Genomic DNA, 16,268 nt, shown 5'->3' with positions numbered 1-16,268 from the left:
TAGTGCTATGCACAATGGCCAGGCAAGGACACAAACATTTGACCATCATCAAAAGTGTTTTATTTCAATCAGGAAATAGAATATGAGAGGATATGGTCCGTAAATTTATTATTTAACCATGTAAGAATGTCTTCGTGTTTATATGTATGTAACCATAAGTGAGCGATAATATGGATAAATCTATTTATTTCATTTGGTTAATTGGAACTACAATTTCGGTCTGTATTCATGTAAAACTTTATATAGAAAAATGTTAAGGTAACAAATGATGATGACTTTTTTTTTGTTTTTTTTTCAAAAAGAAAACAAATGATGATGACCACACTAATTAGTACTAAAAAGTATAGCGATTTTTTTTAGTGTGGCCAGTTCCTTTAATCTTCCTGGATTTCCGAACATTTTAAGCTTTACGAAAATTATAATATGCTAAAGAATTATAATATGCTTAAAAATCAGCTAAGCCTTAAGAAAAGTATCAACCTTTTTGCATCTCACAGCTTTCGAATATTCAAGAGAAAACCTCGAGCGAAGTGATTGTATTAGATTATATTTCTAGACTTATAGTGATTAAAGACCTGCATCATTATTGTCAACTGGACATTAGCTTCATTATCATCGCCTTTTTCATAAAAGAAACTTAATCAATTTCTTAGAAATCTAATACAAATCTACAGCCTGAAACTCAAATCTTCAACTTTATTTGCAACGAGACATGGTTATATAATCTACTAAACTCATTAAATTTTGAAAGACACATGTCAACGAATTTGACACGACAATAATCAGTAGTGATCAACATGTCAAGAGACCCCATCGAATTAATCAAAAATATTTATTAAATTTCGTTGTTACATGAGACCCACAACCATATGACATGGGTCCCCTTCTTTTGTTCTTCAAACTGCCTAGAGAAAGTTGCAGAATCCTTGTCAAAACCCAAACAAAAAGAAAAGAGAGAAGACACAGAAGACGATATACAACAGCTTTCTTGTCTCTCTGTTTTGTCAATTTACCCTCACAGGTACTGTCTTACTCTTGTTCATAAATGAATCTAAGATGATGACATTAAAGGCTCTTCATCTTCTACTCAATTTATATATTTGTTTCTTTCATTAATTTTCATGTTTCTGTTCTGAGTTGTATGCAATAATACATGCCTAGGGTGTATAAAACGTATAAATTCATGAAAATCATTAGAAAATGTCAAAAGGTTGCAAAAAATATCAGCATATGAACATGCTTTTATAGAGACATTGGGGAACTAGATTTCTCAGATATGTGACTGTTTCATAGGTTGTTGTGTTATGTTTCTTTTCTTCAATTTTTTTCTGTTCTGCTTTTTTCTGTTCTGTTCTGTTCTGAATATGTGTTCTCTTTAGAGTTAAATTTTCATCAGGAAGAGGTTTGATCTTTTAAGTTATGTGTGTGTTTGAAGAGACGTATATGATATGTGAAGATTATTTTCAGGCTAGTGTGGGATCAAAAGATGTATCGACTGGACTAGTTTACTCGCATTTCCGCGGTTACTAGGATGCTGTCTGACTGAGCTTTAAGGTTATGGGTTCATTTGCCGGAAAGTGTGAAATCGTTGAAGAGAAAGAAGACCACCAAAACTCATTTACTTACTCCACAAGATCACCAACCATTCCACACTCAGGATCAAGCCTCGTTGACGACAAGGACCTGGAGCGACCGGTACTAAAACTAGGTTACAGAGGGTCACTAGAAGATGATATCAACCAACTCTTCGAGTCTATAAGCATTCGAACATCCGGAATGATTCCTTCTTACCAACTCGGTGCAACCAGTAGCAGTAGAAACAACAACAGTCCTTTGCAGCGTAATGCTCGATCACCAAGCAAGACAGTAGCTGAGATTAAAACAGTCTTTGAGCCACCAGCGACGTTAAAACAGTCTTTGAGAGATTTATGCGTCACCAAGGCATCTGAAACAGCAGCTAGCAAACGGACCACTCCTAAGCCTAGCGGCAGAGCTGGTGAAGATGGAAAAGCTGTGCTTGTCGAGTTACTAGACGAGGCTCAAAGCAGTTCAGCAGAGAGTAGCATAGCGCAGCAGCTACGGCTTCTTAAGATACATTCTTCGAGCCAAAACTCTCTTACATCTTCTTCAAAGCTGTATGGCGATGAGATGGTCCTAAAGAAAGACAATAGCTGGTCTCTTGATGACGCGGAGTTGAGTATGGCTAAGAGGAGCTTCGGTACATCGTCTCCAGGATCGGTGAACAATAAGACAGTGGTTGGGCTGAAGTCAGTTAGAAAAGTGAAGTTGCTGTATGCTAATACACCTACTTCAACCATAGTTAATGGTAAGAGAATGGCTAAGTTAACCAGAACCATTCCACGCGGCGGTGGAGGAGCTAAACCGGCTCTAAGGAGCAAAGATTCCTTGAAGAAGAAGAAAGAGGATACAAATGTGTATGAGGAAGTAGATGGCTTCTATGATCCCATTGCAAAGGAGCTTCTCTGCCATAGATGCCATTTCACTTTGAAGAACACTTCAAATAAAGATGAGCCTTCTAAAGAGTCTGTTCTTGAGCCGAAGACAAGTGTTAAGGAAGGATGCTTAGATGAATTGGCTTCTGATTTCTCCAGCTCAAGCTATGAGAGCTCTCATGAGATCAGTGAGACCAAACTTGACAAGAATAAGATAAGAAGATCTCTGGAATTATCGAATCCGGAGACCTCTCAGGGCTCACTAGGGTTTGAATTCGGTAGAAAAACCCTAGTGAAACGTGTTGAGGAAGATATTCTATCCGGAAAAGAAGCTGAACAGAAGGATTCTGTCTACATGTCGGAACAGAATGTGGAGATTGGTTCTTTCAGTGAGAAATCTGTTGTAATGAATCCAGATAGTCCTCCAAACAAACTCATCTTAGACAGAGCAGCCACTGAAGATGTCAACGAGAACTCTGAAACCGAAAACAAATACAACAGCTCAAGCACTAGCGAGGAAGAACAAGAACAAGGACAAAGCAACGATATAATGACAAGATCTAGCTTCGGAAACAGACCACATATGTCTAAAGATGTGAGATGGGAAGCTATTCAGCATATAAGGGCACAGCATGGGCTAGGTTCATTGGGACTAAGGCATTTCAATCTTCTGAAGAAGCTCGGTTGCGGAGATATAGGAACTGTTTATCTGGCTGAGCTCACGGGAACAAACTGCTTGTTCGCTATAAAAGTGATGGATAATGAGTTTTTGGAGAGAAGGAACAAGATGTCTAGGGCACAAACTGAGAAAGATATTCTCAAAATGCTTGATCACCCGTTTCTTCCGACGTTATACGCTCACTTCGTTTCAGATAACTTGTCTTGTCTGGTTATGGAATGTTGTCCGGGAGGTGACTTGCATGTCCTAAGGCAGAAACAGCCCGGGAGGTGGTTTCCCGAACCAGCGGCTAGGTACCTTGTTTCTTACGGTTTATCTGTTAAACTTTTTTTGAAAAAAAAATTAGTTAATTATGCTATTACAATTTTTTAAAAAAAATCTTGAAAACTAAGCATGCGGGTTCGGTTTGACAAATATCTTGCTAAATTGAACTTGAAAATTTTGGTTCGGTATTCAAGTAATTCGGTTTTAAATTTTTTTACTAAAACTAATCAAAGTTTTTGGTTTTGATTATATTTCGATTAAAATTTTGGTTTAATTTCGGTTAAATTCAGGTAATTTTGGTTGGTAAAATTTTGGTTAATTCAGTTAGTTAGGTCTCAAATTTTTAGCGTATGATTTGTGCATGTAATCCCAAATTTTTTTGTTACAGGTTCTACGTCGCAGAGGTGCTTCTTGCGTTGGAGTATTTGCATATGTTAGGGGTTATATATCGTGACTTGAAGCCAGAAAACATTTTGGTACGTGACGATGGACATATTATGGTGACAGATTTCGATCTCTCCTTAAGATGTACCGTGAGTCCCACGCTACTAAACTCATCATCTCCGCTCCACAGAGATGCCATGATGAGACTCTCTTCAGGTAGCCGCACAGGATCTAGCTGCATCGAGCCATCGTGTTTCCGACCTAAACTCTCCCGCGGGAACAAGAAAAAAGCCAAACAACACCGTGTAATGATGAAAAAACTCAAAAAATCCGACCTAACCGCGCGGTTCAAGTCGTTACCTCAGCTGGTGGCGGAACCGACAGATGCGAGATCAAACTCTTTTGTCGGAACACACGAGTATCTCGCCCCCGAGATCATCAAAGGAGAAGGTCATGGCGCAGCGGTTGACTGGTGGACGTTTGGGATTTTTCTATACGAGTTGCTATACGGGAAAACGCCGTTCAAAGGAGCTAGTAATGAAGAGACTATAGCTAACGTTGTGCGTCAGAGCTTGAAGTTTCCTGATAACCCTAACGTGAGTTTCCAAGCTAAGGATCTTATAAAAGGGTTGTTGGTTAAGGAACCTGAGAACCGGTTAGGGACGGAGAAAGGAGCAGCGGAGATAAAACGGCACGCGTTCTTCGAAGGCTTGAACTGGGCTTTGATACGGTGTGCGATACCGCCCGAGCTTCCGGATTTTTATGACTATGGAGTTCCGAATCATGAAGGGAAAAGTAATTACTTGGATTGCAAGGCAGTTGGGGAACATCTTGAGTTTGAGTTATTCTAGAAAGAACCGTTCGGTAAAGAGAGATGCATGCATGCAGAAGCTTCCGTTGGTTAAGCATCTCTTGTATCTCAGGTTATGTAATCACTTTGTGGGATTAATTTTATTTTGTAATGGTTTTGCTAAACAATGTATTGTTACTTGGTTTTAAATATTTTTCAGAATTAAATTAATTAAAATGCGTTTGGAATAATCTTTTTCTTTCGCTAAAAAATTTGGTGCATTATAATTAAACGCGGCAAGAATTTTGTTACAAAAACTTAGTGCAAACACATTCAGAAATTCTCATAATAAATCTCACATGCGAAGAATTTTTTCTTCTAGAAACAAAGTAGATAGGTGAGACAGCCCTATTGTCAATTTTCATACTCAGCATCACCAAGCCTAGTTTTTCAGCAACTTAAAATTATTATTTTTTAATAAAAGTCAGTTTTATATTTAAAGATGTTCGTGTGTTTATAAAAGAGACGATTATAAAAAAATTAGCAAAAAGGATTATCTCATAAAGATATCAAGGTATCTCAATGAAAACCAAATTCCACCCTTCCCCTAATTTTATTTTATTTTGTATTCCTAAGATATGCACTAAAAATCTGCTATTGAGATGCTATTATTAGACATTAATTTGTTTTATACTAGAAATCTAGTGAAAGTAAAGAAAGGTGCATGCATCAGATCTCAATAACAAAGAGGTGTGTAGAAATATCACGTGGTCTACACTCGAGACTACACAGAAGAAGAATAAGTTTTGTTCGGAATAATATTTGCGGAAAGAAAAAATTGAATATTGGACGAAGGAAACAAAGGTAAACAAGCGCTTGTGGTCGAGTGGCGCGAGGCGAGTTCGTTGGTCCTAAGGACCGTGGGTTCGATCCTCCCCTCAGATATGCCCAAGTGTTTGGCCAGGCAATTGGGTATCTAATTCCCATAGTAACAAATGGGCTGGCTCGCACCGAAGGGTTAGTCCCCTGCGGGTTGAAATCCCTCCAGTTTAATCAAAAAAAAAAAAAAAACAAAGGTAAAAAAAATGGACGATGGGGAATTGTGAAAATGTGGTGGGGGACCCCACTTACACTGATCTTTAAGCAATCGCTGGTTCGTCCGTTTCGCAATTCACAAAACTACAAATATAAACAAATTAAAAAGGGAAAAAAACAGAGCAAACCCGCCACTCGTTTTCGATTTCGTTCCCAGATTTTTCTCACTCCTTGTAGATCTCACAGCTCTCTCTCTCTCTAGGAATCGCCGGACATGGTGGTGGTTCATGGAGTGTCTCTGACTCCAGGTGTTCTCGTCTCATCCTTCCCTCTTCCCCCCCTCTCTTCTTCCAATGCGCGATCTCTCAACTCCACCGTCTCTTTCTTCCTGAAGAAACGCCCTCTCTCTCGTAAGCTCTATTCCTCTCTCTCCATCGTGATTTGAGTGAGATCAAACCTCATGCTATGTATAGTTTCTGGATTAGCTTTAGGATGATTGTTGAAATTGAGTATTTGAGTCTTTTCATTATTATCCAGATACCTTGATTAATTTCCATGTATGTAGGGAAGATCTTCGCTGGGAATCAATCTGCTAAGTTTAATTCTAAGTCACAAGCCGTCTCGAAGAAAGTCTTAGTACCTGATAATGTTGATGATGGTGCTTCCTTGGTGACTGATGATGCTCTACAAGGTCCCAGCAGCGTTTCACAAGCACCACAGGTGGATATCTCATCTTTGCCCCTTTAATCTGTGTGAATTCTGTATGCAGAGGCAAAATTGTTAACCTATTGTGAGTTACAAATTTGTAAATAACTAAACATTTTAATATGCCGTTTTTGTTTTTTTTTTTTTCCTTTGGTAGATATTAAATCTAGAAAGTCAAACAATGGAAGAGGACGGCACAGTAATAACAGAAGACCAAGCGTCTGTTTCCGTTAATTCGAGTAGGGTCGTCAAGGAGAAAGAGGTGAAGCCAAGAACTGTTCCACCACCTGGTAATGGGCAGATAATATATGAGATAGACCCCATGTTGCAGAGTTACAAAGACCATCTTGATTACCGGTAAAATGTTTTTTTTTCTTCTACGTGCTTCTTCTAGTTGTTTCTCCGTACAAGTTTGTTGAAAGGTTGGATGTTGTTGCTACTTTTGATTCCGCTTAAGTATTCTGCGTTTTTTTTTTTGTTGTTGGCTACAGTTATAAACAGTATAGAAGATTGCGAGAGGAAATAGACAAGTATGAGGGTGGTCTGGAGGCATTCTCTCGTGGCTATGAAAAGTTAGGATTCTTGCGCAGGTAACTATTAGCTACCTCCTATAGCTCTTAAGTAAACATTTAAGTTCACGCTCATGAAATGCTTGGTACATTAGAGCGTAACCGTTGTTGACATCTATTAGTATCTTTTTTGGTAGTTAAAGAGTCTGATTGTAGTCAAACTAGTAGCCAAGCAAGTCTTCATCATCTACAAAATTACAGGTTGAGCACCAAAAATATTAGCAAGAAGTAGTCTTCAGTGATGCTACTATGCATTGCTAATATATGATTATTCTTAGCTTCACCCTTTTCCACTAAAAAACTGAAGTCGAGTTTATAAGACCTGTCCCTTTCTTGAAGCCGTTAGAGATTTTTGGTTATGTTTTATCGCTACTAATGTTCTGTTTCAATCGTTCATTTGCGATTTCAGTGATGCCGGTATAACTTATAGAGAGTGGGCGCCTGGAGCTAAGGTTTGTTTGTTTCTTTTAGTTTTCCGCTAGAAAATTATACGTTGGTGTTCTTCATTCACATCTCTATTGCAACGTTTACTTCTCGAATGTATCTGTATCTGTTTCTGTGTTATGCATGTGATTTATAACTAGTTTGGTCGTTTTACTGATTTTCTATCCTTGCCTGTTTCAGTCTGCATCACTAATTGGAGATTTCAACAACTGGAATCCTAATGCAGATATCATGACTCGTGTATGGCCTATCGACTACTTTGTTTACATTTCTTATGCTTGGTAAACTCATATAATGTATAGTAGATTAGGACGGATGATTATCTCATCAAATCTTCTACAGAATGAATTTGGTGTTTGGGAGATCTTCTTGCCCAACAACACGGATGGTTCGCCAGCAATCCCCCATGGCTCACGTGTAAAGGTAAATAAGAAGTTGCTAAACTGGTGAATGCGTTTATTTAAAACTTAGACCAGCACCAGATATAGAAAATGGTGAACGCTTTGGTTCTTCTTAACACATGCGTAGGAATGCAAAAATAAGTAATACCAGTATGAATGGATTCACACTGCCTTGACTAATATTCTACATGTCACGAGTATATATTTGAATAAATCGAGATCAGTCATTGCCTAGTGTGGGTCGGAACTTCCTGATAATGTTATGTAATAATGATTAATTTTTTGATACAAAACTCCAGATTCGTATGGATACACCATCTGGCATTAAAGACTCAATTCCTGCTTGGATCAAGTTCTCGGTGCAAGCTCCAGGTGAAATCCCGTTCAATGGCATATACTATGATCCTCCAGAAGAGGTAGGGTTTTGCAGTCCTTTGATAATTATCTTGTGGATCGGGTTATAGCCAGTGCTAGTTTGAAGTTTATAAGATTCAGATTTATAGACACGCCGCTAGTATGAATGCAGTCATGGATTGATTAGTCTTAGATGATCCTAAAACACATAATTTTATTGTTTAACTAGCAAATTCGGCCATCTATCCTTCCTTCTGTTATGAACAACTAATGACATATGTTAAACCCCATTTAAATGTGTCCTTACAGTTTGTCATTGGCGTTCTTATAAACTTCAACAAAAAGTTTTGGCTGTCCCTTTATCTTTAATTTATGGACTAACAGTTATAAATTTATTTACAGGAGAAGTATGTATTCAAACATCCCCAACCAAAGAGACCTAAGTCGCTGAGGATTTATGAGTCACATGTTGGCATGAGTAGCACGGTTCGTGCGGCTTCTCTCTCTTATATAATTAGGTTTTCATCTTTAACAGCTGTGTCCCAAACTTCTTTACAAGTATCAATCACAATGCTTATTTCTTCAGTGTGTGTCTTTTAAGCACAACGACATAGATCCAATCCAGCTGAAAGAATTCTAAGAATTACAAAATGTATGAATATATGAATAGGATACTTTTCACTGCGATGATGCTTTTTGCACTTCCCCATTTTCTACTCTGTAAATATTGTATGAATATATGAATAGGATACTTTTCACAGTGAACTTGTTATGCAGGAACCGATGATCAATACTTATGCTAATTTTAGAGATGATGTGCTTCCACGTATCAAAAAGCTTGGCTACAATGCTGTTCAAATCATGGCTATACAAGAACATTCATATTATGCCAGCTTTGGGTATTATTCTTACCTGAGTGAGCTCTACTAAATCCTATCTGTTTGCATTTAATTTATTGCTGTAAAAAATATTGCATTTGTGCCATGATGCTATCTGTATCTTCAAGCAGCTAGTAGTACAGGGATCTCATACTTATTTGTTATTTCTTACTGAGGATCATGCATGTTTCTACTGTGTATGCCAGGTACCATGTCACAAACTTCTTTGCCCCTAGCAGCCGTTGTGGGACCCCAGAGGACCTAAAATCACTGATAGATAGAGCTCATGAGTTAGGCATGATCGTTCTGATGGATATCGTTCACAGGTAATAAAAAATTTCATGAAAGCAAACGAGCAGATACACCTTTTGGTCGTTTACTAGTCATTTAATATTGTTAGACTCTAATCCTCCGCAGCCATGCTTCAAAAAATACATTGGATGGACTGAACATGTTTGATGGAACTGATGCTCACTACTTCCACCCTGGACCTCGGGGTTACCATTGGATGTGGGACTCGCGTCTTTTCAATTATGGGAGCTGGGAAGTATGTAATTTATTCCCATATTTTAATCAAAATATTGTGAGGAGACTTTCGTCAGCACCTTGAGTTAACAGTCACTTTTTTTAGGTGCTACGGTATCTTCTTTCAAATGCTCGGTGGTGGCTAGAAGAATACAAGTTTGATGGATTCAGATTTGATGGTGTTACCTCAATGATGTATACGCATCATGGACTCTCGGTACTTCAACCTTTTCGATAGTGGATAGCTAACTTCTGTAGAAGCTTTTTATTTTACGTTTTTTTTCCAGCTTTTACACTTTTCAGACGTTGGTTCATTGGCCTTCTATTTTCTTTGGTTTTGGATAGGTTGGATTTACTGGAAATTACACCGAGTACTTTGGCTTGGAAACTGATGTGGACGCTGTGAATTATCTGATGCTGGTAAATGATATGATTCATGGGCTCTACCCTGAAGCGGTTACCGTTGGGGAAGATGTAAGTCTTATAAAAGCCTTCGTCACAACGACCGATCTGGCTAATTTGTGATTTATGCTTATAATATTGTTTCATTCAGGTTAGTGGTATGCCAACATTCTGCATTCCTGTCCAAGATGGTGGCGTTGGATTTGACTACCGTTTACACATGGCCATAGCTGATAAGTGGATAGAAATTCTCAAGTGAGCTTCTTTTCGGCTTTCTTTGCTGCACTTTCTTTTCACTGCATCTTTGGTGAAACTGAGTAAATATTACTCTCCTCCTTGTGAAGGAAGCGAGATGAGGACTGGAAAATGGGCGACATCATTTACACGCTTACCAACAGAAGGTGGTCAGAGAAGTGTATTGCATATGCTGAGAGTCACGATCAAGCTCTTGTTGGTGATAAAACAATTGCCTTCTGGTTAATGGACAAGGTATAATAGTTGTCCATATTCGTTTACCTAATTCTTAGGAATTATTTGAATGGTGTTTGTTTGTTTGTTTCCAGGATATGTATGACTTCATGGCGGTCGACAGACCATCAACTCCTCTTGTTGATAGAGGAATAGCTTTGCATAAAATGATCAGGCTTATAACCATGGGATTAGGCGGTGAAGGCTATTTAAATTTTATGGGGAACGAGTTCGGACATCCAGGTATATATTAACTAAAGCTTTATTTAATTTACCTTCGAGAGTACATCTCTTCATCTTCTCCTGCAAATGTTCAGAATGGATCGATTTTCCCAGAGGCGAGCAGCGTCTTTCTGATGGGAGTGTGATTCCTGGGAACAACTTCAGTTATGACAAATGCAGGCGCAGATTTGATCTTGTAAGTTCTCATAAGTACAATATATATATATATATATATATATATATATATATATATATAATATCAAGACATGCTTTGCTGTGTTCTGATTCAGAAAATAAATTATGTATAGGGAGATGCGGATTATCTTAGATACCATGGACTGCAAGAGTTTGATCGGGCAATGCAAAATCTTGAAGAGAAATACGGTGTAAGTCTCCTTCCTTGTTAATAAAAAACTTTCTAGAGAATCTCGTTAGTGCAAGTCTGACTTTTACATTGTAAGCAGTTTATGACTTCGGAGCATCTTTTCATATCAAGAAAAGACGAAGGAGATAGAGTAATCGTGTTCGAAAGAGGTGATCTGGTCTTCGTCTTCAACTTCCACTGGACCAGCAGCTACTTTGATTACCGCATTGGTTGCTCCAAGCCAGGCAAATACAAGGTATATTCACATCTAGCTCTAGCTTGATTGTGAAAACAGATTCATAATCTAATCTCTTTCTACGATTGTTCACCAGATCGTATTGGACTCGGACGATCCTCTGTTTGGTGGATTCGGCAGGCTCGACCGCACGGCAGAGTATTTCACATTTGTAAGAATACTCAAAAGACCATTTGAATTTAAAGTTTATATTCACTGCGAAATGTTCCAATCTCTTGACCAATTACGCTTCATGCAGGAGGGCTCATATGACGGACGACCCTCCTCGTTCATGGTCTACACACCATGTAGAACTGCCGTGGTTTACGCTTTAGCAGACCGTGATGATGGTCTCGAGACTTTGGGTCCAAAACCGTAAGCAGAGAAGAGAAAGAGTGTGAACAAAATGTCACTGAGAATGTAAAGTGTGTAAACGAAAATATCTAAAACACTAAACCGGAGATATAGCTCTTGATTAACTAAGAAAGCCAGTTTGTAATAACCGGAATAAACCGATGTTGGGCCCAGCTGGTTTGTCTTAAAATTGCAAAAACGAAGCTTGAAAAATCACATCCTTATATCTAGGCATGGGCGTTCATTAATCGGATCGGATTTCGGTCAGTTATTTTCGGGTCCGGGTCTTTCGGATCCTAAATATTTAGATTCAATAAGTACTTGAAAATTTTTGGTTCGGGTTCCAGTTGGTTCTTTTCGGGTCTGGATCGGTTCAAGTCTATAATAAAAATACTCATAAAATACCTGTAATTTTTTAGATTCATATCGAGTTCGGATCGGGTTCAGATATTTAGAATCTGAAAAATACATGACATATCCAACTCCATCAAATTTAATCGATATTTGTCATATATATATATATCTAAAATTTTACAAAATAACTAAAATGAACCCAATAATAATTACAATAAAATATTTTAAAACCCTAAATTTTACATTTTAAAATTTCATATTACTTAAAATGTTACAAAATAATAACAAATGTTATTAACAAAAGATATTTCGATTAAATTATAAAATAATAGGATCGGATCTATTCGAATGGGTTCTTGTTGGATCCAGATCTATTCGGATTGGTTCCTTTCGGTTCCTGTTCTTTCGGGTAAAATAAATTTAGACTCAAAAAGTACTTGTAAATTTTTGGTTCGATTCCGGGTCAGATATTTTCAAGTCGGTTCTGGTTCGTTTTTTCGGGTCCAAGTTAAAATGCCCTGGCAGATGAATAGAAATGAACCGGTCTGGTTCAATTCTTAATTTGGTTGCGGTTTAGACAAAGGTAGTGCCTCCAGGTCACTCACACACCCTTTTTACTTGCATTATTAGTCGAATAAAGAATCCAACGGTCATCGTAGATCGCATCTGATAAACGGCTCAAAAAGCAAAAAAAAAGAAATCTCTGTGAGAAGAAGAAAAGATGCAACCGACAGAGGCGACGCGTCCGGCGACGGCGGATCAGAGCCGGCGTCTGAAGGACGAGCTATCGGAGAGTATGAGCTTCAGCAGCCAAATGAAGAAGGAAGACGAGGAGCTGTCGGTGAAAGCGTTGTCGGCGTTCAAGGCCAAAGAAGACGAGATCGAGAAGAAGAAGATGGAGATCAGAGAGCGAGTTTTAGCTCAGCTCGGCCGTGTTGAAGACGAGACCAAACGTCTCGCTTTGATCCGCGAGGTTTGATCTACAAATATTCAGTTGGATTTAGGGTTTTTCAATTTTTGCTAGGTTACAGAATTTTGGGAAATTTTTCATTAGTTTCTAAAGATGAACTCTGGATCTCAAGCTTAAACCTTAGTTGTGAAAGAAGAAGCTCGTCGTCTTGTTGGTGGATAATGTATGTTCGGTGGTTAATTGCATCAGGAGCTTGAAGGATTTGCTGATCCCATGAGGAAGGAAGTTACTTTGATCCGGAAGAAGATTGATTCGCTTGATAAAGAGATAAAGCCATTGGGGAATACAGTTCAGAAAAAGGTAATTGTTTTTTCTCTCTCTCTGGGATGCTACTTAAGAACTAGGCTAAAGGTTGCAGCCAAACACCTAAGTTTCGAGATATAAAATGGTCCTTGTGGACTATCAAGATCTTATATAATTGAACAATAATTGGAATATGCTAAGCTGTGTGTTTTCATGAAGTGTAGGAAGTAGAGTACAAGGACGCACTTGAAGCATTTAATGAAAAGAACAAGGAGAAGGTGGAGCTGATCACCAAGCTACAGGAGGTTACTTCTTTATCATCTCACTTCTCCCTTACTTTTTTTTCCTAGTGTTTGAATGAATGTTACTTATACCTGGTCTGATCGTACCACATGCATATGGATGGTGTGTGTTTAGTGCTACGTATTGGTGTGTAGTCTTGAAAACTGATCTCTGTTTCTGAATTGAGCATACGAATTTCCCATTACTTTTCCTTTAGAGAACCTTACAAAATGTGGATAAAAGACATTTACACCGTAGACTTGTTCCAAGACTTGGGAACGACTCTCATTGCAATAGGGGAAGTCGTAGTATTACGGGTTTTGGAATCTAATCTCCGTATTGGCCATTTCTAGAGTTGTATGATCCTGACTCTTCAATGGGTTTCAAAATTTTAGTACCTAAGATCAGTATAGAGACTCAGTATCAGAACTCCCCATGTTTGGATGCTCTGCTTTTGTTTTTGTTTTTGTTTTTGCAATTATTTTCTTCCAAACTAGATGCAAACACATGATTCTGGACACCTCTTTTGTGCAAGTCAGACATCCAAAGAACAATCATGCGCTTTTGTTTTTCTTGTCCATTTTCCATTTATACACTTGCGCAGTAGTACTAATCTGTGCGGCTGAATCTAAAACGTTGTTTATGTTCACCTTGATTGTGTTCTTGTGATGGTTTTGAGACAGAGACTTAACAGTGTCTTCTTCTTTTCTTAATGATTGAGCGTAGTTGGAGGGAGAAAGCGAGAAAATGAGATTAAAGAAGCTGGAAGAGCTAAGCAAGAACATTGATCAAACCAAAGGTTAGTGTTGGACGAGCAGACTCACTTGGATTGGGCTATATGTGGTAAATCATGGTTAGAGTATTTTCTTTGTTCTTCCTTCTATCACTCTAGTCGTCTATCAAATATCATATATATAAATATAAAATAAAAAGTAATAGTGAATGGTTTTGAACTCAGGTGTTTCAAAAAACATGTAACCAGTTTACAATGTCAAGACATTATCGATGTGATTTGCAAATTTGTACTAATAAATGTAAAGAACTATGTTTGTGTCAACTTTTATGCATATGATTATATCATGAGGCATCTCAATTTTCAAATCTCTCTTGATCATATGTTAATGAAACGGCCTAATCTATCTGTACACGAAAAAATGTTCAGTGTGTCATGGAACGTAAAGAATATATATATGATGCTAATTATTCTAAACGAAAATCATATTTTCCTTTCAACTATGTTGTCCTAGACTAGTGTGTTACCAATCAACTTACATGTGCAGACGAATCCTTGAAGACCTTAACTACCAAAAATGTCGGATAAAGCCTAAGTGTTATTATTGTGTCTTTTCGTAAAAAATGTGGATGATATTAGATTCAGTTTAGACCAATTTTAATCTATATATATTAATTGAAGAACATTTTAAAATATGTAATCTCAATTTTGTAATAATTAAAAAAGATTCATTGCTTATGTGTCAATCAATTAGGTAGTTAACTAGGTTAAGACCCGAGCAACATTATATATATAAATTATTTTATGTATTAAATATTTTTACATATTATGAAATAATAAATATATATTAAATAATTAAAAGTCAGTAACTATTAAATATATAATTAAATTGGTGCAAACATATAAATCAATTTTATTAATCCAAAAAATATTTTTTTTATATTTGATAGGATATGTTATTAAATTTAAATGATACTAACATAGATAATATATTTTAGTATATTTTTAATATTAATGTCTATTAAATGATGATTTCTACTCATATAGTTTTTTTAATCATTTGTATCTTTTATAGAAAAAAATTTAAATTACTGATAACAAAATTTTCATTGTGGGATTAATAGTTTTAGTAATTTATAATTAAAAAAAAAAGTTGTCAATGATCGTTCAAAACTTTTATCAAAAAAATTGTTCAAAGTAAATTTTGAAACTAAAATATTGTATTTTATATGGTTTATAGTTAATTTTAAAACGATATATATATTAATCTTAATAATTAATTAAATTAGACTTTTTACTTATAAATTTTTTTTAATCATTTGTATTTTGTCATAACAAAAATTTTAAACCATGTATCATAAAATTTGAATGTGAAACTTTTAACAGTTTTAGTAATTTATAGCCGTTTGTAAAAATTCAAAATATAACATATACATAAAAATCTAAATTTTTATTATATGGTTATTGTGGTTGTTTAATTTATTTAATAGTTTAAAATTAAACAAATATGATAGAAGATACAATATTTTTTATCAAATCTTTATTATTCAAAATTATTAATAGCCATATATACTTTAGCCACATTAGGCAATTCCGTATGATAAATTTATTGTTAGTTTAATAAAAAACTTATTATATAATTATATGGACCAACATATTTCTCTAATGATTCTAAGAATCATTCTAGTGATGACATGTGGCTACAAAAAGAAGTTGTAATGCTTCTCAAATAATATATAGGGGATTAATCCTACGTGTCAGCCTCACATTGAAATTGAAAAACATGTTGGTTCAATTTGATTTTTATATCTCACTAGAAACATTTAATACCAACTATATGATATCATATGACATTAACTAAAGCAATGTGACTATTTATTATATATTATTTTCTTAAATAAAACCTACGAAATTACGTAATATGATTATGATATATATAGTAATTAATGATTTTAAATAATGAAGATTTGCTAATAATCTGTATGCTTTCTATCATTTTTGTTTAATTCTTTACTATTAAAATAAATTACACAATTACATTAATCATATATTAAAATTTTAGATTTTTTGTATATGTTGTATTTTGAATTTTTCTAAACGAGTATAAATTACTAAAATTGTTAAAAGTCTCAAATAAACTTTTGTGATCAATGTTTAAAT

General features: G+C 36.2%; 3 protein-coding genes across 3 annotated transcripts; all 3 read left to right on the top strand.

Annotated features, from left to right (window-relative positions):
• The first annotated feature begins 867 nt into the window (after nt 1–867).
• LOC106429995 (serine/threonine-protein kinase D6PKL1-like) lies at nt 868–4,821 on the top strand. Its single transcript, XM_048768368.1, has 3 exons — nt 868–1,021; nt 1,468–3,425; nt 3,785–4,821. Exons 2-3 carry the CDS (start codon nt 1,558–1,560, stop codon nt 4,629–4,631), a joined length of 2,715 nt encoding a protein of 904 aa, XP_048624325.1. The 5' UTR covers nt 868–1,021; nt 1,468–1,557; the 3' UTR covers nt 4,632–4,821.
• A 923-nt stretch (nt 4,822–5,744) lies between these two features.
• Nucleotides 5,745–11,742, top strand: LOC106430026 (1,4-alpha-glucan-branching enzyme 2-2, chloroplastic/amyloplastic-like). Its single transcript, XM_013870799.3, has 22 exons — nt 5,745–6,015; nt 6,171–6,325; nt 6,468–6,667; nt 6,802–6,900; nt 7,289–7,331; nt 7,504–7,563; nt 7,666–7,746; nt 8,024–8,140; nt 8,481–8,564; nt 8,856–8,977; nt 9,163–9,282; nt 9,374–9,503; nt 9,588–9,698; nt 9,827–9,955; nt 10,035–10,138; nt 10,228–10,372; nt 10,447–10,594; nt 10,669–10,769; nt 10,882–10,959; nt 11,038–11,193; nt 11,270–11,344; nt 11,432–11,742. Exons 1-22 carry the CDS (start codon nt 5,880–5,882, stop codon nt 11,549–11,551), a joined length of 2,514 nt encoding a protein of 837 aa, XP_013726253.2. The 5' UTR covers nt 5,745–5,879; the 3' UTR covers nt 11,552–11,742.
• Nucleotides 11,743–12,508: 766 nt separating this feature from the next.
• On the top strand, nt 12,509–14,455 carry LOC106430027 (myosin-9-like). Its single transcript, XM_013870802.3, has 5 exons — nt 12,509–12,853; nt 13,040–13,150; nt 13,318–13,398; nt 14,102–14,228; nt 14,334–14,455. The coding sequence occupies exons 1-4, from the start codon at nt 12,602–12,604 to the stop codon at nt 14,177–14,179; spliced, it is 522 nt and encodes a 173-aa protein (XP_013726256.1). The 5' UTR covers nt 12,509–12,601; the 3' UTR covers nt 14,180–14,228; nt 14,334–14,455.
• Nucleotides 14,456–16,268: the final 1,813 nt, after the last annotated feature.

Source organism: Brassica napus, chromosome C9, assembly GCF_020379485.1.
Source record: "Brassica napus cultivar Da-Ae chromosome C9, Da-Ae, whole genome shotgun sequence".
NCBI classification, from domain to species: Eukaryota; Viridiplantae; Streptophyta; class Magnoliopsida; order Brassicales; family Brassicaceae; genus Brassica; species Brassica napus.
Note: the sequence above shows the minus strand (reverse complement) of the source record. Positions and strands in the feature narration are given on the sequence as shown.